This window comes from Tachypleus tridentatus, chromosome 9 (assembly GCF_004210375.1).
Source record: "Tachypleus tridentatus isolate NWPU-2018 chromosome 9, ASM421037v1, whole genome shotgun sequence".
Lineage (NCBI taxonomy): Eukaryota > Metazoa > Arthropoda > Merostomata > Xiphosura > Limulidae > Tachypleus > Tachypleus tridentatus.
In genome coordinates this window covers 133,631,029-133,655,924 of record NC_134833.1, presented here as the reverse complement: position 1 = coordinate 133,655,924, position 24,896 = coordinate 133,631,029, and the positions used below count along the sequence as shown (strand labels likewise).

Here is a 24,896-nt window from a genome sequence, read left to right as displayed (position 1 = left end):
ATAACGAGAAATTATCAAGTATTATATATGGAAACAAAATGATTTTCCTAACAACTTTAATATTCCTTACTAAACATTCACATTTAAACTGCATAGACAAAAGCTTTCACGTTAAGTATGGCTACCTTACAACAAAGCTGTATAAAACTTAATGTGAGTAAAATATGTTTTGAAATAAACCATTGGAAAAGGTAGGAGAATGGAGTCACTAAGAAAATTAAACATTTCTGTAGGCTTATTCCAATAGCTTTAATTAAAAAACAACAAAGACTGGTACATCCAATAACTTTTTTAGGTTCTTAAAACATCAGGGAGTACAATTTTTATTCTAAGGCCTTGTAATAATATTTTTTTAATTATCAAGATCCACATTTAATAGTGAAACTATCTATTGAACAGAATATACTTAAATATTTTTCACTTTTTATACATAAAAATTAAATTCCATACTATTTGATAATATTGTTACACATGAAAATATTCTGTCATGGAAACATAGGTCATTAGCATTTATTAGTTAAACTAGAGATCTTTCTAAAGAACAGTTTTTCCCAACAGGTCTAACTATCAGTGATAAAAAATATTAAATTTACGATTGTCAAACCAACTGAAGATGTAGCTACAATGTTTGTAACATGGTAATTGTTTATCTTATGAATGCAGAATTGTAGGATGGTTACAAATATTAATTACTCTTTCTTTCATTGCATATAAACAAATATTTCTCTGTAACCCTTGGTTATATTATTGACCTACACTTTTCAAAAGCCCAAACTAAAGTATGAACTATTTATAAAACTTAAATCCATCTGAGAAAAACAGCCTAGCTATGTCAGTGATGTCTAATACAGAAGCAAACAAATCATACATTTACTTACATAATATTTAAAAACTACCTTAGCTAGATGTTGACTCAAAGTCACTGCTAATTCTTAAAACTAATCCACCTTGAGATTGTTCAGTTAGAGTATTGATTTTGCTGACCAAAAAAAAAAAGGATGTTAACATCATGACACTCGATTTTTCTTTCTTTTTCTCATGGTTTCTGAAAATAAAGGTCGCCTATCTGAGATTATCCTATAATCAAGCCAATACAGCAGTTTCAAAAAATGACAAAAAACAATATTTATGAAACCTCTTCACAGAAGATGTTTCAGTTATAATTTGTACATCTGCTAATTTATCAGTTTTGCATAAACACATTTAACCCTAGTACACACACTCAAAAAAATTACGTTGCCCACACTGGGGGTCATTTTTGACCCCCACCAAAAATATTAAAAAAAAATTTATTTTCATATAAGCAAAGTATAAATTTGGACAAAATATTTATTCTATACAATTTATGCATACACTCTGGGTAACTTTATGGTCATTGCAAGCCATTTTACTTGGAAGAAGTTTTTTTCCTTGAATCATGTGCGCATATTTGACACCATTTCCTAACGTTCTCTTCAGCAACTTTTTGTCTTTTTGGAGGGATCACTTCATTTGTATCTTCTTCAGGCAGTAATTCATCAGTAAGCAACTTCAGAAATTCACGTCTTGCTCTTTTTTGGTACTTTGATGCGAATTCTTGATGGCGCTGGCGATAGAGAAGGTAAGCATTGTATGCGGCAGCATCAAGAATGTTATAAAATAGTGCCATTGGCCACCTTCTGGTCTTTCTTTTTGTGGAAAAGAATCTAACTATCTGGTCTAGTGTATTGACTCCTCCTTTGGTGGAGTTATAGCATGATATTATTTCAGGTTTTCCTGATTCATCATCGATTGGGGGCTCTCTATGCAATGTAGATAAGAATATTCTAGAATGCTTGAGAACATTTATAGAGTGTTCTAGAATGTTCTAGAACACAAAATTTCATATCAATATATTATTTGATTGTTTACCAGAAATGTAATTGAGTTTTTTAAACGGGGGTGAAAAATGACCCCCAATGTGGAAAACGTGAATTTCGACATTAGACAAGGGGTGTAATACCCCATTTGCAAAAATACATGTTAAACGTATTAGTATAGTATGTTATTAGTATAGATTAAATTAGGTATATTTTTAGGCCCGAAAGTCACACCTTTGATATTTCTGTAACAACTTAAACACAAGTGGGCCCATTTTTGACCCCCACCGTGTGTATGAGGGTTAAAAGCTAGTTTCATTTGTAACAATGATTTCCCACACCTTCTGTTTGTCCTTATAAAATTGCACAGGTTATTTGAAATAAGTAATAAACATTTTGTTAAGGATTTTCTCATTCAAGAAGCTATTTCTTTTGGCAGTATTGCACACAAATAGTTCAGAAATAACAAACATTATCTATTTAGTAGTGCCACGATAATAATAAAACTATAAATTTCACTGTAGAAAAAAAAAGTATGCAAGGTCTGAATCAGCAATCTAACATAAGTAATAAAAACTTCAAGAAAGGTAATCTTGTACATTTTTTCCTTCTAAACTTCCTACACTAGAAACATTAGCTAACTTTGTCTATATTATTTGATGAGTTGGACTTGTTTTCAGCTTTGTGTCATTCCAACTTTATAATCTAACATTTAAAACCATTTAACCTGTTCCATATACATTTAGAAAGAAGTTCTACTCTGTATATAAAACTGTGATAATAGAAATGAGTCCTCCAATATTTCAAACAGAATAAGTTATGATTCTTATCCAAGTAACAAATCGAATGGAAAATCTGCTAATAAAATATTTAATAAGAGCTGTTTATAAAGAGTGACATTTCCAACTCCAATTCTGGAGGTATTTGTTTTCAAATAAACAAGTATTTAACATCTGGTAGTAGTACTAATTTGTTTGACAAGAACAGTAAGTATTACTAACTGAAACAACAAAATCTGCATACTTCCTTTTTGCCAAAATATGAAAAAGTAAAATATATTTAAATCCATTAATTTATATAAAGATAAATTATAAGTGAAATTATTAATCATCACAAAAAGGGGTTAAAAACTAATTTTTATCCAGCAGAATCTGTATATATTTACATTTTCTTATTATGCTTGGATGTGACAGTGATTATTCAAAGCATCCTGGCTTTAATATTACAGAATTCAACTATTCACAACATAACTTATTTTCACAACACCTACATGTATTCTGACTACAATTAATGGAATATTTCTGACTGGTTTCTAATGGTTTATTACAAAATACATAGATATTGATTATTGACTCTCATCCAAACAGAACACGATTAGTCCACATAGTAATGTCATGATTAATTAACCTATTCATTAAATAAGCTACAAAATTGAGCAATTTAGCACTGACTAAAAGATTCAAATTCTCACATGTCAACAAACTGAACATTTTATGGTACCATAATATGAAGTGTCCCTAATTTTATCCAATTTATTAACACAATGCCCTGTAAGGTTTCCCACATTTCTGAAATTTTATATATAAATAATTACTTTGGAAGATTTAGATGTTTAAATTTGGCATAAATACTTTATACATCAAAATCCAGTGCCATTTGATTTTACAAACTATGCAATAAAAACTTACCACAACACATACATGTACAGATATGGATACAAAAATGATTAGTTTCATTTTCTTAGCATGTTTTATATATGCTCCTAGATATATCAGGTACTTTGAACCACAGGTTAAATAACTCAAACCTACAAAATTTGGTAACCATCCATTTTGTTCTCAGTAACTACAAAATTCAAATTTATGTGCAAACAGTGTGAAACTACTAATAATTAGAACAAATAAATCTATGTAATGCTAAGAACTTGATTAATATTATACCTGTCAAAGTATTAGTTTAACGTGAGACTATTGTTGACATAAATTCCACAACAGTAATAATATGTAAGGTAGTACAGTTCAAACTTGTGAGAATTATGATGTTAAGGTACATTTTAAAGCACCTCTCTAATGGCCAATAATTTTGTTTTGACTCAGTGCAATAACTAGTAAACAGCTGTAATGTTTTTTGTTTTTTTATATAAATATATATTTTTATTTCACAAGATAATTAATTTGTAATTTTAAAATACACACATTTTATGTTAACATTTATATTTGGCACAGAAAAATGCTAATTCTAAGGCAAACTTATGTTTGCTTTAGAATGCTCACCATTAAGGCATAATTTTTACACAATTCTCTTAAGCAATGCACCAACATAAATGATGCTTCTATAGAGCCAAATTGTTTTTTTTTGTTTTTTTTCAATTACTTCGTAACTGCAACCAATTGAATAGGGTTGTAAAGAATCCTAACACAAATATCGAGTTGGTTTATGACAGGCAGTTTCATTCTGCTACTATGCACTTACTGTCAATATTAATACCTTTCATTTTCCTACACTTTTAAGCTAATACAGTATGTAAAATAACAACATAAAAATATAAGAAACAATTTCAAATGTTGTTGAGGAGCAGTGTTTGGTGACATATATGTTTCATGAATTTTCAACTGAAGATCTCTGATATGATCTTGAATAATTTATCTTGAATATACTCAAAAAAACCAGATTTAAATCACGCTCATACATCTCCATTACTTATTATCAATATATTTACCATAAAGGTGAATTTTGTTTATAAAAAGTATTTGTTTTTCAATGCTTTGATAACAGGAAAAAGATATCAAAAATAATCTAAAGATTAAAATGTACATGAATGAAATTTCCTTCAGATGTGTCTTACATAAAAATGTTGAGTATTTTTGCAGTAACTTAATTTAGGAGTATATCTTATCATGAGTCAAATAGACGACTTACACTAAAACTTATGTGCTTTTACCTGGTGCAGTATCACTCTCTTTATTTAATCGCAAATCTTGAAATTTCCATCCTCCTTTTCCATCAAACCACAAAAGCTTGTCATGATACTTGGTTAAGGTTTGTCGGTGACCAACACTAAGAAGAGTAATTCCAAGGTTACTACACTGTCTGTACAACACCTCTTCCATTTCCTGACCCACTGCACTTGTAGCTTCATCCAGGACAGCTAGCTGAGGACAGTGATAAAACAGTCGTACAAAAGAAAGTCTCTGCATTTCTCCAGGAGACAGAACGTCTTCCCAGTTCCAATCAACAGATGTGTCTAGCCCTTTAGCACGATCCAAAATGTGGTTTAGATCAGTCAAGGCAAGATATCTACAAACCACACAAACAAACAATTTTAGAAGAAACTTACTAAATATTTTCATAATGTAATGTTATTAATTAAATGTTTCAGTTTGATAAACCTCATGCATACTACTAAGTAAGTTTGAAAGCAGTTTAACAACAGAAATTATAATAAAATTACAGGTGGTTGGATAATATCTAAAATATAAAATTGATCATATTCTAGTTACCTAAATGACCTTGTTCTAAACTGTATTGTTTTAAAGTTCAGATTTAAATTTTCCTTCTATATACAATTCAATACAGAACGGATTTCAGGATTGCATAACATTAAGCCATTTAATGGATCTGTTTGTTAAAATACTCTATAAAGAACTAACCAAAAATAATAGTTGAGCTAATATGTTTTGTAAGTAAAAATACATAGAGAATTCCAGTAGATACGTGTAAGACTGCCATTTTGATAACATATATGGCTTAAAATTTTTTGTAACTTGCATGTTATTAGGAATCATGTGACCACAAAAGTCACAGTCTCACAAATAATTTGATGAATTAATTGTTTAAAAAAAAATGAGCATGAAACAGTTTCCTAATTAATAAATTTCCTTAACAAAAAACAAAATTGCTGCACATGTCCCATTCCCACCAAAGTTGGGGACATAATTTTGATTTTTTCAATAAAATTAGTTTGATAATCTATAAATTACTCAATTCAACAAATACTATGTAGTTTAATGATTTATTTTGTATTTAATCACCAGGCTTTGATGTACTTGCTACATGATAATTTCTCTTAAAATTAAAATCCATGTTTGATCTATAGCTACCACAAATCACTTTGTTTTTTTTTTGGGGGGGAGGGCATCTCATTTTTCAATGTAAAATTGGAAGCAACTATAGTTGCAGGAAGCCAATGACAATGACCTTTTGGAATAACCTTAACCTTGACATTTATTCAAAATAAGGTTTCAAGACTAGTCATATAGCAATAAACAACCAAAACATTATGAATGCTAAGATCTTTTTGTTAGCAGTGTTAATACTATAGTTTGGAACTTACTCTTTATTAAAGTGTGGGGCAGTGAAGAGAAACATTTTGCACTTAATGTCACCTTAAATATTCACCATCCAGATCAGTTTTACCTTAAAGAACTAATCCTAAAGCCTATGTACCTTTCTGAGATTTTGCAATAAATACACATAAAATTAGTTTATGTATTACATTGACCACTGGGGTTACCTTGAACATCAAAAATATATAGTTATTGAAAGAAACCTTATTACTAACTACCATTTATTAAATTTTACTTTCTACCCAATTTTAAAACTTGATTGTTATATCACTGTCTACCTGTTCAGACAAAACAGCCTAATTTTCATACTTCTTACCACAAGATGCAAAAGTTAGCAATTATCCTCTTGAAAATAACACCACCAAAATTACATATCCTTAATCTTGTAAAAAATTTTAAAGCTGTTTTAAATATCTTTTATAAAATAAAACATTAGGGATTTCATTAACAAATGGCAACTAAAAAAAAAGTGTTATATTAAGTACATTATTTTGCTGGTAATGTGAAATATCCAGGTGAACTGAATACAGATTTGAGATTTACCTGGTAAGTCCACTTTGTTAGAGTTTCAAACAAGATATGATATTACAGAACAGTGCTTAACATATATTTGTTTATTTTAAGTTAAGGGAATAAAGGGACACAAGAACTAGATTGACTAAAATGAAAGGATTTCTGCTTAAAATGAAACTTTGTAATTACTACTGATTACTACCAATTGACTGGTCATTCTCATTCCACATATCTCTAAATGATGTTTATACAACCAGTAAAGGACATTGCTCTTAACATACTGAAACAAGGTCACAAAATAACTGTTGATATTTTTCAGAAATTTTCAAACATTATGTTAATCTTACTGTATAGGCAAATTCAGAGATAAATGTGGTGGAATTTATAGGTGCCATAACTGGATTATGTTTGAGAATTGGAGGCTTGTATGAAACTTTCAAGTTGCTAGGAAAGACAATACACATAAGGATAAGTTAGAGATAACTTTAAGAAACATTGTTCTATTAGTGTCGAGGGAAGGGAAGAGAAATAGGAGATAAGGAGAAAAACTCATACCAGCAAGACAGAAAAGGAGTGAAAGTTGCTTTAAAGGAGGGCTTGAAAGAAAGTTCTAAGTATGCAGGGTGTAAAGTAATAAATAAGTTATTGCTACAGGGGTAAGTTCAGATAGTATTCAAGCACCATTTTCTAATAGCTCTGAATCTTTGGCTGGTTGCACTAAGAAATGAAATGATCAAGGGGCTTACATGGAGAACTCTTTCATTAAGTTACTTACAATAGAAAATATAAATACAACAAGGCTAGAATTAACTTGCCAGTTAGTAAGTTACAGAATATTATAAAGCATGTTGACAGTTTAGTTTAGGCATATTCATTTTTTTTTTTTTGTGCATGGAGGTGTAAAGGCTGTTTAAAAAACTAAACCAGAACAGCTAATTAAAAAGTATAAAGAAATTTTTGAGAGATTTAAGGATAGAAATAGACAAATGAACCTTTTGTGAGAACTCCCTCTGGTTACAACCAGGAATTACTTAGCAGGATCCAAGGATGTGAAAGATTTTCACATGTGTTTACAGCTGGTGAGACAGGTTTTCAAGGTGTGAATGAATTATACACAAAAGATGGGCTTTAATGAAGCAGGTTAGGCAGTACAATGTTTGTAGAAGTTCTAAAGATATTCACTAAATATAACTTAAACTTTATAAAGGTGGGCATTTAGTGGAGTTTCATAATCAGTTAACTGTGGGGATCTTTAATCAATTTCAGTCAACTAATAGATTATTCTCACAGGAGAATTGAATAGTTGGAATAATAATAATAAAAAAGTGATAATAGGATTAATTAATTTCTATCAATTGATTGTTTTCAAAAGTTTTGACACTAACAGATTAGGTTAAACAATCTTAAATTAATCAAAAATAATAAAATACTTTATTATTATTGTATGCTAATTGGCATCACATTAAAACAGTTTATACTTTAAATTTTTATATTATCCAAGTTAACTTTCTTAATTTCAAAAGAAAATATTTGAATTAATTCTTAACATGTACCTCTCAAAGTCACAATTTGATGGAACTGTGACTTTTCATAATAGATTGTTTTTCTTTTCTCTTACAAAGGTTTCAGATTGTTCAACTAATTAAGACAAAAAAAGGCTTATTAAATGAGGCAACAATTCAAAAGGCCTCAAGGCTAAAGCAAGTGCAATATTTCTTGATTTTGTAAGTATATTTTTTATTCATTGTTATACAATTTTTTACTAAAATCACTAAAATGTAAAAATTTATAACTACTATGCCAGATTAAAAAAACTTAAATGAACAAGTCACTTTAAAGGAGGTTCTAAATGATCTCTTGAGATCTAGGTATGCAGGAACAGCAATAAAAAAATATTGTTGATTCAGATAACTGAAATCTCTATTCCTAATTTTCAGAAAACCAATTTGGAATTCTTGCCAGCTTGAGGTTGTTTAGGATAAACAACTGAAATTCTTTGTTAGTCTGTTATCATTCTTGAAAAATAATACATTTTTGACTTTTTTATACTTTCCAACTTTAAATATCAATGATTATCAGTTAGTGTTACGATAAATAAGAGATAAAATATAAAAACTTTTACCAAACACAAATCTGAAGATCAGAAGATCTTATAAGATATACAAATTAAATATGAAAACTATAATATGAAAGGAAGTATTATTATCCTTAATACAAATATTAGTTTTCACTCAAACTGACTCAGAAGGCTTGTAAATTTACAGTTTGTTTTTCAATAAAAATACTTTATCAAAAAATCAGGTTTCTTGTATACAACAGGTTTATAGGATTTATTAAAAGTTTACCAAATTTTACATGACATTAAGTAATGTAATCAATATAATCACCAAGCTTTATTAAACTTGTAGAATGGCAAAGATGCTTAGGAAATGGGATAAATAAATCCATAGGATAGTCAAGCCAAAGAGAAGACTAGAAACAGGTAATTTATAACATACCAAATTAAACAATACTTTGAAAGATACATTTGTCAAATTTAAAGCTTATCATAGCAGATTCATGAAACAGCTTAGCTGCTATTATTTAAATGCTAATTGTTTTAAAAACAAAATGGATGAGTCCATTGTTCTAGATGAAATGGAAGACTATGAAATAATGGGAATTATTGAAACTTGGTTAGATTTGGCAAATAATGACAGAAAGGTTTTGAAAATTCAAAGTTATAAATTACTTGAAGAGACTTTTCAAAAGATGTGATGAAATAGGTGTTTATAAGGGATATAATGCAGCTTGGTAAGACTAAATAGACAAAAAATAATAACAAAGAGGTGCGGTCTATACAGGTTTACAATCAGGGGTTCAAGAGTAGAAAGTTATTTTTAGTTATTTTTATGTCAATATTTATTGATCTTGATGATAAATGTTTTTGATATTTCACATTTGAAGTCAAATATCGGTTTACTCCCAACAATTACAAAGTTTATTAAAATTAATTTAAAATAGTAAACATTTCAAGGCTATTTAGAGCAGGATAACACAAACACACACAAATACATTTTGTAAAAGAGGAACAAAACCCTGATACAGTAAAAAGGTTAGACAGAAAAAGAGAAGCTAGTAGTAATGAAGTTAACTGTAATATGCAGATTCTATTAAGTAACAGATTTCAGTCTTTAGCTTGTGCCCTTGAAGATCTAGGGTATGAAGAAAAACAAAGGGGGCCGGATAAGGATAGAAGGGAAAAACTCAAGATTATAGTTAGAAGTGATTCTTTGGTATAATATGTGGAAAGAATAGTCTGTAGGGTAAATAGGAAGAAAATAATTAGATTGTGCAATCCAGGGCCAGAGGTGAATGGAATAACTGACATAGAAAGAGATGCTAGCAATGATTCCATCTTTCTTTTGCACATATGGTTTATGATGCAGAGTAGAATGACCAAAGAACTAGTTAATAGCTACAGTTTAACTCTGTCAGGTATACTGACATGATATAAGTGTAAAGATGAGATACTAGGCTTAGGTTAATATGTAAGGACAAGCAGATTGGCTGGTTATATTTGTAAAATTAAAGTGACGGGAAAAAGATTATTTAATGAATGCTTTACTTTAAGTAGGGTATCAGCTGGCTTGTTTTCAAGGACTATTAACTCAGCTGTAAGATAATTTTTAACCTAGGACTAAACAGAGTGAAGACCATAGTAAACTACATGCAGAAAACAAGTTGGTTACAAATGTAAATAAACATGTTTTAAGGGTTGCAACAAAATAATCTATTGTGAATTTGCAACTGCATTAATTGGAAATACTAATCAAATGTGGATCCTTTTTTTTAAATGCATTTTTGACAGGGATTTGAACCCATGACTCTCAGATCACGAGTCAAGTGCCTTATCCACCTGACCATGCCAGGCCACTGAATATTTAAGGAATATTCTTCTTCCTTAACAGTTGTCAGATAGAAACATGACTGAGCAAAATTATTATAATAATTATGAGCCTGTTAAGAAAAAAGTGGTAAATTTAAGGAATGATATGATTCATGCACCACAAAAGTACTTCTTCAAGGGTTTTGCAGGAGATTAAGTACTGGGCATATGAAACACTTGCTAATGTTTTTTTTCTAAGTTCTTGAATGTTGGGGAAGTGCCAGAGATTGGTAGTTGGCTAATGGTACTCCACTTTTTAAGAGAGATAAAACCTGTCTGAATAATTATATGCTTATTAATCCTACATCAATGGTGGGAAAATATTTTTCAAAGTCATAATAAAAGATGTTTTGCAAAGTATTTTAACAAAATATAATTTTTTTTTTGAATAGCCCAATGGTTTCACTAGATTAAAAACTTATATCAATTCTTTTAACACTTTTTAGAGGTTACCATTATTTGGATAACAGAAATAATATTGATTAGATGTATCTGGATTTTATAAAAGCATTTTATGAAGTGCTATACAAGAAGCTTACTAAAAAAAATATGTCTAGATGTGGGGGATAAATTAGTTAACTGAATTGAAAATTGACTGAACAGAAGAGAGCACAGTTTTTTGTTTTTATAGATTTTGGTTAAATTGAGGTCATGATACAAATGAGATACCTCAGAACTCAGCATTAAGAAAATTACTTTTTTTTTTTTACTTACTTCAATGATTTAAGTTTACAGATGATGGTAAGGTTTTTGGATGTTGTTGCTTTACAAAATAATTTAGAATATTTGGTAAATTTAGTAAATATTTAGCATATGGCTTTTAATTATAACATGTGCAAAGTAATACAAATGGGTTACAGTTTGAATTGTGGGCATAATTTTGATGGGAATAACCTTAACAGTATTATGGAAGAAAAAGAACTTGGTGTTTCTGAAGTCATACAAACAGTGTGATATTGCTAATAATAATAAGGCAAATAGGATTTGGGGTTATATATACAGAAATATTGATAGGTTATACTTTCACTGTACAGAACAAGTTATTCATGATGACCAGAAACCCAATTGAAGTAAAAATGTATCTTAGGATAACTGGTATAAATACTAAACACTTACTTATAAAGTAGAGAACAATGTTTCAACCTTCTTAGGTCATCTTCAGGTTAACAAGGAGAGAGTTTGCAACTAACCATTGCCAGGCAGGTCTTAGGGACAATAGTGTAAGCTGGTATGAGATTGTAGGGGGAAGTTATAGTTAGATGTTAGGTTATTAATTGGTAAAGGTATAAAAGCATTCCTTTATATTGGTTTAATTTTGGTTTTAGTTGTTGTATAAGTAGGGCTTCTTTGATTTTATGTTTGTTTATATTTTATTTTCCTGCTTTTAGTATCTGGGTGTTTTCTATGGTTATGTTGTGTTTATTTAACCAGCAGTGTTCAAAAATGTGTTGAGGTGTTTTGTGTTTGTTTTTTTAAATTTGGTTTTCATTTTTGTGCTTCTTTCTCCAACATAGAAGTTGTGGCAATTGTTGCATTGTATTTTATATATATAATGTTAGTGTTGTGTTTTTCAGTGTAGTTTTTACATAGTATGGACTTTAGTCTTATACCTTGCTTCTGAATAAATTTGGTGTTTACTGGAATGTTGTGTTTTATGTTGGGAACATATGATATGCAGTAGTTGAAGGTTTTGTAGTTTGTTGTATCTTGGGATTTATTATCATTTGTTTGTGGTTGATTGAGGTGTGTGCATATAATTTTTTCAACAGTTTTGGAAGAAATTTGTTGACATTGATTAAGTGTTGTTTTATTTTGTTGATTTTATCAGTAATTTTATGGGGTGAGCACAGCTTTGTCCCCATGTTTATTTGGTTTTTTAACATGTTGAGCTTTTGTTTTGTTTCATGTGCTGAGTCCCAAGGAATGTATAGTTCATTATGGGCGATTTTTCTGTGAATTTCTGTTTTGAATTGTGTATTGATTCTTCTTATCATGAGGTTGAGAAATGCTATTTGGTTAGTTTGTTTTTTTTCCTGTTCACAGGTGAACTTAATGTTGGGATTTATAAAGTTAAAGTGATTGGAAAAACTAATTGTGTATTCTGTAGATGTGAAACTAGCAACTGTATCACCAACATACCTGTACCAGTATAGTGGTGGATGTTAGGCTGAATTGACTGCATGAGATTCAATCTGTGTCATGAAAGTGTTTGCCAAAACTGGTGGCACAGGATTTCCCATATGTAGGCCATTTATTTGAAGGTAGTTTTGATCATTGAACATAAAGTTATTTTTGATGGTAGTGAATTCTATAAGAGTTGCTGGGGATGCATATCAACAGTTAGGTCTCATTTAGAGTATTATGTTCAATCTTATGCTCCTTATCTTAATATGGGTACTGAATTTTTGGAAAACACTGAAAGAGAGACTACTAGCATTCTAACTAGTATTGAAAGCATTTAATATAAAAATAGGTTAAGATCTCCGAAACTGTTTCCCTGGTTAGAAGAAGTTAAAGCAAATCTGATGGAGGCACTTAAGATTGTTCAAGGAACTGACAGTGTTGATGCATCATTTTTTTTAATACTTAATGGTAAGAATGGTAAAAAAAGGGACACAAACATATGTTTTGGCAGAGTAAGAGTCATCTTCAGCTAAGACAGGTATATTTTTCTAATAGGGTGGTTGATCTTCAGAATGGTTTGACGTCAGATGTGGTGGATACATTAAATATGAGGTAGTTTAAGAGTTTAAAAAAAAACTTCATAAATATTTTAATGTTTTTTTAATCAATATAAGCATATTACCTTTCAACTTCTTGTTTTCTCTGAAGTGAGCTTTGATAAAGAGTAATTCCATCCACTGGAAAAATTATTTGTTGGTATAATGATCCATCAGTCATAACAGGTTTTTGAGGGAGAAAAAGAACTTGCGATGGAGTAAAAGTAACTATGCATTGTAATGAGCCATCAGAAATAGGCCAGAGATTCTTTAGCACCCTTAACAGGGAAGTTTTTCCACTGCTACTTGCACCCATTACAACAATATTTGTTCCTTTAACTACTGAGAAAGTCAACTGTTCAACAAGTGGGGTGTTCCCATTTGGTGGCATGTATGACACTTTGGATAACTGGAATAATGTTTCTCCATCATCTATAATCATAAATGAAGCAAAAAATTTCATTATTTTAAAAAATCTAAAAGAATAGTTATTATGAAAAGAATTAAATGACAAGTACAAGATAAGAGAAGGTTCATGAACACAAGTATATAATAAAACTGATTGGTAATTGTGATTTTTATGTAGCCAAGTACAAATTGTAGAAAACGAAATAAGTTGGTTGGCTGGCATTTTATGGCACAAAGCAACTAGGCTATCTGTGCAAAACAACTGGTAAAAAGTAACTTAAAGTAGAATTATTAAAATTTGTAAAAAGAAATCATGTTAAAAAAATAGTCCAATTTTTGAATTAAAAGCTTAAATAGTGTAAAAAATGGCCACTGGCCCCTAAAAAATTAAAAAACATTTGTAATGTGGACAGTGTCACCATCATCAATGACACTGTCCAGCATCAGGGATAAACCTGTGGACAAAACAGGCCTAAAATGGTGCCCTCATTCAGAGTCTTAAAGACGGTACAACAGTAAAATGTGGAATGTTGTAACCTGAATGTCACACAGACCACACGTTTGTGCACCAATCCCAGATAAAAGAAAATGATGAGTTAAAAACTGTGACTAATGCGTAGTCTAGTTAGGACAACTTCCTCCTTCGAATCCTTATGGAAACAAGGCGGCCAAAGTCCAATAGAGGGTTTTGTCTGGTAAAGCTTGTTATCATGTTGCTCATTCCAAGTTGATTGGCAACTGTCATGGAGCTGAGCCTTGAATACAGGACCATAGTCTATGTATGGAACAGGCACAACAGTGATAGCACCAGAGCAGACAAACCTAGCTGCTGTGTCAGCAAGCTCTTTTCTACAAATACCAACGTGGCCTGGCATCCAGAATAACTGGATAGAAGTAGGTGTTAAAGATAAATGGATCAGATGGTTTTGAATATTGGTGGGAACAGGGTGAGGACTAACATGAAGTAATTCCAGGGCCAGTAGAAAGCTAATAGTTGGTATAAACAGTAAAATTCAAGTACTGCTTAGCTTCTATGTGATCCAGGGCAAGAGAAGTGGTGTACAATACAGTAGTGAATACAGAAACTGTAGAGGGAATTCTATGTGCAACTACCAACCACAACAAATATGGCAGAGCCCACAGAGTCGCCTGATTTTGAACCATCTGTATAAATGGAAATGAAAGGATGGTTCAAAAGATGTTTGCCAAATAGAAGATGGTACTTCCAACTGGGAGTATCTGCCTTTTTCAGAAGACTCAAAGAAAGGTCACACTTGGGGATGGTAATACGCCATGGTGGGATGGGCTGACTAGTGGATACAGCAATAACATCCAAGGAGAGACCCAATTCATTCAATTGCACCTGGATACAAAAGCCAAAATAAACAATGGCAAACTGTCTGATCTGAAAAAGCATGGCCCACTGAGGAAGGAAAACAACCCCAGGTGGGATGCTGTGGTAAGGATTGAAGTTTTGAAGCATACAGTAAAGACAGATGCAAACGGCAGAGGTGTAGAGGAGGTTCATGAGACTCTAGGTACAAACTCTGGACTGGGAAAGTGCAGAAAGCTCCCGTGCATAGCTGAAGTCCCCAATGATAAATGGGGTCCAGTGTCTTCAAGGACAAGGTCCTGGCAGAGCCACAGACCAGAGACCTATAGTCTAGTTTTGATCGAATGAGAGCATAATGGATCTTCAGTATAGACTATCAATCTCCTCCCTAAGAGGTGAAAAAGAGGACACGAAGGATGTTAAGTGCCCTTGTACACCTGACTCATAGCTACTTGATGTGTGGTATAAAGGTCAGCTTACACTCAAAGATAAGCCCCAAGAACCATGGGAAGCACAACTTCACCGACACAGAGTTCAGGATCAGGGTGAATAGTCAGTTGGTGGTAAAAGTGCATGCAAATGGTTTAAGAGAGAGAAAAGGTAAAACTGTTTGCTGTGTTCCATTTCAGTAAATGACTGAAGGCAGTCTGTAGCTACTGCTCAATAAACCTCATGTTCGATGAATGATATGAGACATGGAAGTCATTGACTCAAAGAGCCCGTTTGCAATGGTATGAAGAAGTCATCCAATGATGGCATTAATCTTTATACTGAAAATTGTGGCACTCAAGACATAGCCTTGAAGAACTCTAAGTTCCTGTAGTAAAGAAAGGGAAAGTGTTGAACCCACATGAACTTGAAATTGCCATCTCATTAAAAAAATTTTAATAAAAATGGGCAAATGAACATGCAAGCCATGTGAATAGAGGTCTGGCAAAATGCCACACCTCTTGTAGTACTGTAAGCCTACTCAAGGTAAAAATTGTCACCTGAGAAAGGCTTCTCTGATCGACATTTCAATAGGCATGTGGTTCACAGTGGAGTGTTGTTGTTGGGACCCACACTGGGTGGGTGAAAGGAGGTCATTTGATTCTAGGAACAAAACAAGATGAGAATTAACCATCTTCTTTATGGTCTTACTGTGACAGCTCATCAAAGCAATTTGATAGTAGTTTGAAGGAATCTTGGGATCCTTCCCAGGCTTAGAAAAAGGTAGGACAATAGCCTGGTACCCCATATCAGGAAAAGAATCGTCCTGCCATATCTGATTAAAAACAACCAGAAGAATAGCAAGAGAAGATGACACAACATCTCGTAGTATATATTATCAGGTCCAACCAATGTATTGCCAGACTGACGAAGGTCCAGTTGAGTTCCATCAGTGTAAAAAGGTGAATTATTGTCATAGACAATCAGCCTGAAAGGAAAAGAGGCAATCACTCTGCCCAAGTCTTGATGGCTAAAAAGGTGGAGGATGAATCATAAGTGCTATATAACCAGCAAAAGCTTTCATTGAGGATATCAGCAATGTTCTAGGAATCAGCAACCTCCTGTCCATCAGAGATTGAAAGGGAGGAAAGAAGTATACTGCCCACTGACCTTCCAAATCTTGTCCCATATGATTTTGGAGCTGATGATAGAAGAGATGTTAGTTATGAATTTAATCCAAGATTCTTTCTGGCTCTCTTGTCTTGACTGTCAAGCACATGCACGGGCCTGCTCAAAAGCAATGTGGTTCGATAGTGTGGGATACATATGAAAGGTATCCCAGGCATGTTTTCGAGTCTTCTGTGCTACATAGCATACAGGGTTTCATCATGGACGAGAATACCATGAAAATCATGTTGGGGTTTAGGAATACATTGAACAGCTACCTGGATAATGCAGTCAGTCACTGCTGGCATGCAGTCATCTATCGATGACTTACAGATGGCAGCAGGATCAAGTTCTGAGAGAGCAGTGAAAGAGAGTCAGCTGGCTTGGTCAAGCCTCCACCGGGGCACATGGGTTAGGTGGCATTGACCATGTCCAGTCTTTCTCAAAATGAGAGGAAAATGATCACTGCCCTGTGGGTTACTGTCAACCCTCTACAAAAAGTGAGAAAAAAAGTGAAGGGGAGCAGACTGAGAGTCAATATTGGTAAAAGACTAACTGAGTGCATGTTCATAAACATAAACACCAGTATTGAAAGAGAGGTAGGTAGGTATTTCATGTTTATTGGCACAAAACTACTAGGCTATCTATGCCAAACAAGATGTAGTATACTATAATGGTATATGGAAATGAAGGTGAAAATATGTAAAATTAAGACCTGCCAGGAAGACTGAACATTACATTCAAACTTACTGTCAGTCACCTGAAGTTGGCCTTTCCAGTCCTGGGTTCAAATCAAAATAAAATTAAAATGTGTAAAAGAAATCATGCTAAAACAGTGTATAGTCCAATAAAAACCTTAAATTAAGTTTAAAAGACTAATGGCTCTTAATGTAAAAACATGAGTGAGGCAGCCAATATCACCCATGACATTGGCTAATATCAAGGGCAGACCTACTTTAAAATATGTTTAAAATGGCATCATCATTCTTGGATGTAATGACGACATGATAATAATATATGTACGATTGTGACCTGAGGGCCACACAGACTACACATTGGTGCATCAGTACCAGATAAAAGGAAGTGGCGAGTTAAAATACTGTGACCAATGCAAAGCCTAGTCAAAACTACTTCCTCCCTTTGATCTTTACAGAAACAAGATGACCAAAGAGCTAAAGAAAGCCTTATCTAAACCTATCCAAAAATTGAATGTCCCTTATGAATTAAGAAGTCCAAGGTTGAACACAATACTCCAAATATAGCCTAACTAATGACCTACAGAATGATATTATAACTTCTTTGGACTTGTGTTCAATATTTTTGTAGATAAAGCCTAAAATCCTATTTGCCCTGCCACTAGCAATGGCACATTGCTTGGATTGCTTAAGACACTTATCAACCAAAATAAGGTCTTTATCTTCTATAACACTGTTAAGGTTAATTAAAATTGATAATCCACATACATTATTTTGCATTTATTATATTTAAAACCCATTTGCCATTTGTTCAACCAACTCACCAAATAATTCAAATCCTTTTATAAGAAAGTAGCATCCTCCTTACATTCAGAAACATCTGAAACTAATTTAAATAACCTAATGGCTATTACTTCATCTATGTCATAAATGTAAATAAAAAAAAACACAAAGGTCTTGACACTAAGCATCGAAACATTCTACTCATAACATTGATTCAGTCTGACTAAACTATCAAAAACAACCCTTTGTTTTCTTTTATCTAGCTAGTTTTCTATCCAATGGGTCAACCCATCCTCACATCTAGAGATAAATTTTTAACAAGCATTTTCCATTGCACCTTATCAAATGACTTAGAAAAATCCAGATAAAACACACCCACAATTGTTCTATTTATTTACATCAATTGTAACCCCTTCAAATTTATCAAAAGGTTAACAGGGCAATATTTTCTCCTATGTGAAACCATGCTGACTACCAAACAAATTGTTAACATTTGTTAAATGACTTTTCAAAGCATCTTTTATAAGACTTTAAAATACTTTTCCCACCATTTATATAAAACTAGTACACTTATAATTACCAAGATAATTTTTTCTTGAATTATTTCTTTCTCTTGAAAAAAAGAGTAATATTTAACATATTTGTAATCTTTCAGCACCTGCTAACTATTCAAGGACTTGACAAGAAAAAAGCAAGTGATTTACATGTCTGATCATAACCTATTTCAAAACCATTGGGAAATCATTGTCTGCCCAACCCATATTCTTTAAGCTACCAGTTGTCTGAATAAGTTCTAAGTTAGAATAGTTTGTTTTGTTTTTTGAATTTCGAGCAAAGCTGCACGAGGGCTATCTGTGCTAGCTGACCCTAATTTAGCAGTGTAAGACTAGAGGGAATACAGCTTGTCATCACCACCCACTGCCAACTTTTCGGCTACTCTTTTACCAATGAATAGTTGGATTGACTGTCATATTATAATGCCCCCACAGTTAAAAGGGCGAGCATGTTTGGTGCAATGGGAATTCGAAGCCATGACCCTTAAATTACGAGTTGAATGCCTTAACCCACCTGGCCATGCCGGGCCTCTCTAAGTTAGAATAATAAACTAAAATTATTGAATAAAACAAAATATCCTTCAAATCCAGCCTCTATTCCATTTAAGTATAAACCATTAATTCCAAAAAAGGCCACTTTTTCCAATGAATGGATCCCATAAACACAATCACCTGAGCTGTTCTTCCTTGCATATTAATCTAAGCCCAGTATTCAGCCCCAGTCACTAATTTATGATTTCAAAATTAACTTACTAATTCCTTGTTCTTCACAGTTACTTACTCTAACATACCATTCTTACATCATTCTCTGTGTACACTACAGATACTATATCTCTACTACTAGCACATTTTACTATATCACTTGCTCTGTCTCTATATAAATCTTTCACCTCTGCCCCTAGATAGCATAATTTAACTTCCTCACTATTTACTCTACAGACTATCATATACACATGCCATATTAAAGAATCTTTTACAGTGATATTGTTCTTCTTTGTCATCTATGTTTGTCCCCTTTAATATCCTTCCCTCCTCAAGTTCATCATACACACAAACCAAAAACTGAAGTATTTTCTTTACCAGTCTCCATTTATGGTAAAATCCATCAACACTAGCACTGTTATTACTTCTTCCATTCTCCTGAAAGTCGTCAAAATCCTCTGTATTCCACAAATGCAAAAGCTCAAAACCATTCTCTAAATCCTGCAGCCATGTCCCATAGTTCACTCTTTTCCTTTTCCATGACCTCTAACTCATTGAAAATGTCTCCTATTTCTCCACTAACCTACAAATTCTGTAAGCAAGTAATACAACTCCACTACTAATTTCCTTAAATGTGCATGTCGTCCCTAACTTCCCAAATAAAGTCCACTCCATTCCTGTTTCACCTAACAAACTATGCTTAAAACTCACATTACTCATAACCAGTTGCTTAGAGATAAACAGTCATCTCAACTTTTTTTTCTCTTGATAATTTTGTTTTTCTCTGTCAATAGCAGTAAAGACCAACACTATGAAGGACGTTATGACAGGAATCAATAAGAGGATAGTGTGAAGACATTATTGAAGGGACAAATAATCCATTGTTGTCCATATTTTAAATCAAGTCAGTCACATCAGCTAGTTATATCAGTAGAAGTCCTACAGAGTATACAATTTACTTTCTTAATGATAATGTCCTTCAAATATTCAGTTCCTGAAACTTATATTGAACACAGTGACTACACATGGAGCAACAAGTGAACTACATTTCTCAAAAATGATTGAAGTAGAAAAAAAACAAATCCTCATCTTTATACCAGTTCCTTTATAATACAGTTACTAGGTTTCATAATACAGCATTTAAAATATCAACTCAGTATTTTTAAAGAAAGTAATATTTTCCTGAAAATACAGATTTTTCTTTACAATTCAGAATATTAACAATGTACGAATACAAGTTATAACAAAGGATAATTTTTTATTTTTATGCTAAAATCAATTTTGTAACATTTATTTCCCAAATGCTAACATTAAGACAAATTTGGAATTTCTAAAAAACAAAATCTACAATTACTTTCTAATAATTTAAATGTAATTACAACATATATTCCAAAACACATATTATTAAATTATTACATACCAGTGTCAATGTCACCATTGGCTTTTAGATGGCTAACTGCATTTTGCCTTTTATTATTTAATTTTGTCAAATATTCATGTAATTCACCTATACGGTGGGTTGTTCCTGCAATTGTTGTGAATACTGTAGATAGATCAACCAATTGACTAAAACAAGAAATAAGGTAAATGGAAACAAAAACATTTTTGCTAATCAAAGCACTAAGATCAGGTCCAGAAAGAGCGTCATATTTTCCTGCAAACAGTGGTACAGCTAAAACCATGAAACTTATTATACTACCCAAATAGTTGAAAAGATTGACTGACAGACTCAGAGGATATTGTTTGATAAATAATTGCTGCTGAACTTCAACCAGTTTGGCTAATTTGTGACTAGTGTGAGACAGTTCTGTGTGACTAGCATCTTGGAAAGCAATAGATTCTGCATAAGTTCGAAGATGCATATGTTTGAAACGAAAAAAGCCTTCATACTTCTCCTGTAAGAAAACTTTGTTCACAACAGGAGACATAAGAAATTTATTAATTAATGTTCCAATGGCAAAGAACAAAAAAATCCCACCAGGTCCAATGATACCTGATGTTTCATATGAGACATAACTATAGTATGCAATGGTAAATGGTGAAATAATGATGGTTGGAATTGCTGTACTTAATGCTTTGCACATTTTCTCAACATCTTGGGTTATTCTTTGGTCAGGGTTATCTAAATGACAGTCCACAACATTTAGTTTATAGTAGTTAAAACCAGCAAAGTACGATTTCTGAAGTTCTTGGGTCAACAACTGTCTCCACGACACGTAAAGGACCGAAGCGGTATATTCCCTACTACTTTTTATAAATGAAATAGCAAAAATAAGTGAAACAGCTTTAACTGTATGTAACCAAAACCCCGTCCAATCTTTTTCACCAAGCGTTTTGTAATACTCACTAGTAATAAGTCCTACGCGGTAAACAACAAACTCTTCTATAAGAGCTAAAAATAGCAAAACCAAAAACAAATAATGCACGACTTTTGTTTGAAACAAATACGTAGCAAGTTTAAAGAGACGCCGCAAAAACTGGTAGTCAAAACTGTAAAGCTCCATCCTCATAAAACGTTCTTCTGGTATTTTAACTTTTTTTTTTTTCCTTTTACTATAATGTAGGGATTATAGTTAGTACAAATACCAGTAGATTTACTTTAATTAACTTCGGTTCTCCACTACTTCAATCTCATGCTGACAATTTAACATCAAATAAACAATTTATTACCCACCGCCCTGAGGTCAAAATACAAATTTGTGTTATCACGTAGCTTTACAATTTGCACTCAATATCGTTCTTGTCCTTCTTGTTGCTAGGAGTTAGGTGACGGAAAAGATGACGTTTCATCTTATAATTGGAAAAACAAAATTAAGTAAACCCAAGCCTTTAAATTTTATTAGCAGTTCATCACTAATTATGTGTCAGTGTTTATTCTCAAACTGCAAGACTTTTGTTTGGACACAGTTAAAATTTCAATATAGCTTTAAAGTTTACTATATTGGCTCGGCATGGCCAGGTGGTTAAGGCACTCGACTCGTTAAGGCTCTTTCAACCGTGGTAAAAAGAGTAGCTCAAGAGTTGGCGGTGGGTGGTGATAAATAGCTGCCTTCCCTCTTGTCTTACACTGCTGAATTAGGGACGGCTAACGCAGATAGCCCTAGTGTAGCTTTACGCGAAATTCAAACCAAATTATAACAGTACACTTATAACTATGTAATTCATAAAATTAATGATGACGAAATGAGTGAAAATATGAAAATTACAAGCATACAATATGTAACTTATTCTTTTTTATTTATTTTAGGGGAAAATGTCATTATTTCATTTTCTCTGGTGGTTCAATAATAAATCTGAGGGCTTACAGCGCTAAAAAGCTGGATTCAGTACTCGCACTTGGCAGTAACTTTGTACTTTAACGACATACAAACGCTATTTTATACTTTGCACTGTTACTATTGTCATTTATTTCGACATTGAATAAAGTTTATCTGCGACTAGTAGGAGTATTTTCAATGCAATGACAAATAAAATTTAAAATCATCTTTTGCCCAGCTTTTTAAAAAGGCTTAATGAAATTATAGCTTGTTAGGGGCGTGCGGTGGTTTGTTCCAACGGGGAAACACGAGCATAAAAGGTAGATTATAAAATAAAATAAATGTACAAAACCGCCAATAAAAAATAAGTTGCTTGTAGTCATTAACCATATTCAAGATTAGATACTTCTAATTAAGGGTAAAAACAAGAAGTATTCGGTTAACTTATTTTATTCATGTGTAAATGTCACCCTCTTTTCCTTTTGATTGAATAAATTTATTACATTTTATAAAAACTATCAGTCTTTATTTCCTTTTGAAGCTTTTTGTTAATCGCTATTAATTTTAAATTTGCAAGTCTATCTTGTTGTGCGTTTCTGGTATAGCTCTGTATTATTTTTAAATGAGAGAAAGAAAGCTCAACTGAAACATTGGTGGCTGGAAGACTCAAGATTAACTCACACAACTTTGTAAGTTGTTGCAGAGCTGCATCTAACTTGATATTTCGCAAGCAGTAAAGTAATTCATTTACCAGTTTTCCTTTCAAATCAGCTTCAGCATATAAAACCGAAAGCTCACTTTTGAAACGATGAATATCAAAGCATTCTCTATAATTATCTTGCAATGATTTTAATCCAAATTCCGGATTTTTTTTTTCTATTCTTGTTTTTAGTGTCGAGAAGCACAAGGAATGTTATGTTTCTTAAGCTTTGAAATCTAGTTTCAATTTGGCCGCAAATTGCATTCAGAATTTCATAAAATTACTTTCTGTATGTTATTTTAAATAATAAATACGGGCAGTTTGGTCTCTTTTGAATTGGATACAAAGCTACATGAGGGCTATCTGCGCTAGCCATCCCTAATTTAGCAGTGTAAGACTAGAGGGAAGGCAGCTAGTCATCACCACCAGCTCTTGGGTTACCCTTTTGCTAACAAAGAGTGGAATTGACCGTCACTTTATAACGCCCCCACGGCTGAAAGGGCGAGCATGTTTGGTGTGACGAGCATTCGAACCCGCGATTCTCGGATTATGAGTCGAGTGCCCTAACCATCTGGCCATGCCGGGCCTAAACACGGGCAGCAGAAAAGCTTCTGCAGGTTAGAACAAACAGTTAACCAAGATATCTTGTCATATTGGTTTGCATTGAATTTTCGAACGTACTGCTTTGTTCTTGTAGTCAAGCTTAGGCCCGACATGGCCAAGCGTTATAATGTGATGGTCAATCCCACTATTCGTTGGTAAAAGAGTAGCCCAAGAGTTGGCGGTGGGTGGTGATGACTAGCTGCCTTCCCTCTAGTCTTACACTGCTAAATTAGCGACGGCTAGCACAGATAGCCCTCGAGTAGCTTTGTGTGAAATTTAAAAACAAATAGTCAAGCTTAGAGATCGCATCGGTCTACAATTTCTGGTGGCGCTTTTTGTATCAATAAAACTCTTTGTACCAAAGTTTTTCACGAACAAGCTTTCAATAATTCAGTTACAATTTTTCCTATTATCTTTTGAACCCAAATTCACTTCACAAAAAAATAACAGTATAATTTAATACAATGTCCGAAGCACCTGCACTTCACGTGACATCAGAGAAGTAACAAACAACTACGAGCGCGATGTGCAGGTCATGAAAAACAAGAATATCCAAACATTGCAAGAAAATAAACTATAAATTATTACTTTTGTTCTTATTACATTTGATTTGTTTATTGTACATTTTAATTTATAATATAATAGTTACGAAATGCTAACTTATTTATAAATTATTTATTTCACTAAATTTTTTAGTGATTTAAATAATTTAATATACAGAATATATATTGTCAAAAAGTTCCAATTTTGTGTGTATTTTGAAGTAAGATGAACTGGTATTTGCTTCCTTTATAACATTCAAAACATGTTTGTTTGTTTTTTAAATACGAGTATGAATTTGAATTTTTTATTCAGAAAACTATTCATGTATTAACCGAGGGTTGCGGGTTCGAATCCGCGTCACATTAAACATGCTCGCT

The 24,896-nt window shown here is 32.5% G+C and overlaps 1 protein-coding gene across 4 annotated transcripts; it reads right to left on the bottom strand.

Annotated features, from left to right (window-relative positions):
- Window positions 1-224: 224 nt before the first annotated feature.
- Window positions 225-22,177, bottom strand: LOC143226420 (lysosomal cobalamin transporter ABCD4-like). Of its 4 annotated transcripts, none has more exons than XM_076457358.1 (4): window positions 20,837-22,177; window positions 13,432-13,777; window positions 4,780-5,135; window positions 225-2,693 (listed from the first exon to the last, which is right to left on the bottom strand). In XM_076457358.1, exons 1-4 carry the CDS (start codon window positions 21,924-21,926, stop codon window positions 2,665-2,667), a joined length of 1,821 nt encoding a protein of 606 aa, XP_076313473.1. In that variant the 5' UTR covers window positions 21,927-22,177; the 3' UTR covers window positions 225-2,664. The 4 variants fall into 4 exon arrangements, with proteins under 4 accessions (XP_076313473.1, XP_076313471.1, XP_076313470.1 ...); XM_076457356.1 differs by having other exon boundaries at window positions 225-1,781; XM_076457355.1 differs by having other exon boundaries at window positions 225-1,585.
- Window positions 22,178-24,896: the final 2,719 nt, after the last annotated feature.

What these genes read in the sequence shown, in the direction of transcription:
- LOC143226420 (XM_076457355.1), bottom strand. Translation starts at nt 21,926, where the DNA reads ATGAGGATGGAGCTTTACAGTTTTGACTACCAGTTTTTGCGGCGTCTC. An exon ending in AGAAAACAAGAAGTTGAAAG is followed by an intron (nt 5,136 to 13,431) that starts GTAATATGCTTA and finishes TGTGGTTTGTAG; the next exon opens with ATATCTTGCCTTGACTGATC. An exon ending in AGAGAGTGATACTGCACCAG is followed by an intron (nt 1,586 to 4,779) that starts GTAAAAGCACAT and finishes CTCTATCGCCAG; the next exon opens with CGCCATCAAGAATTCGCATC.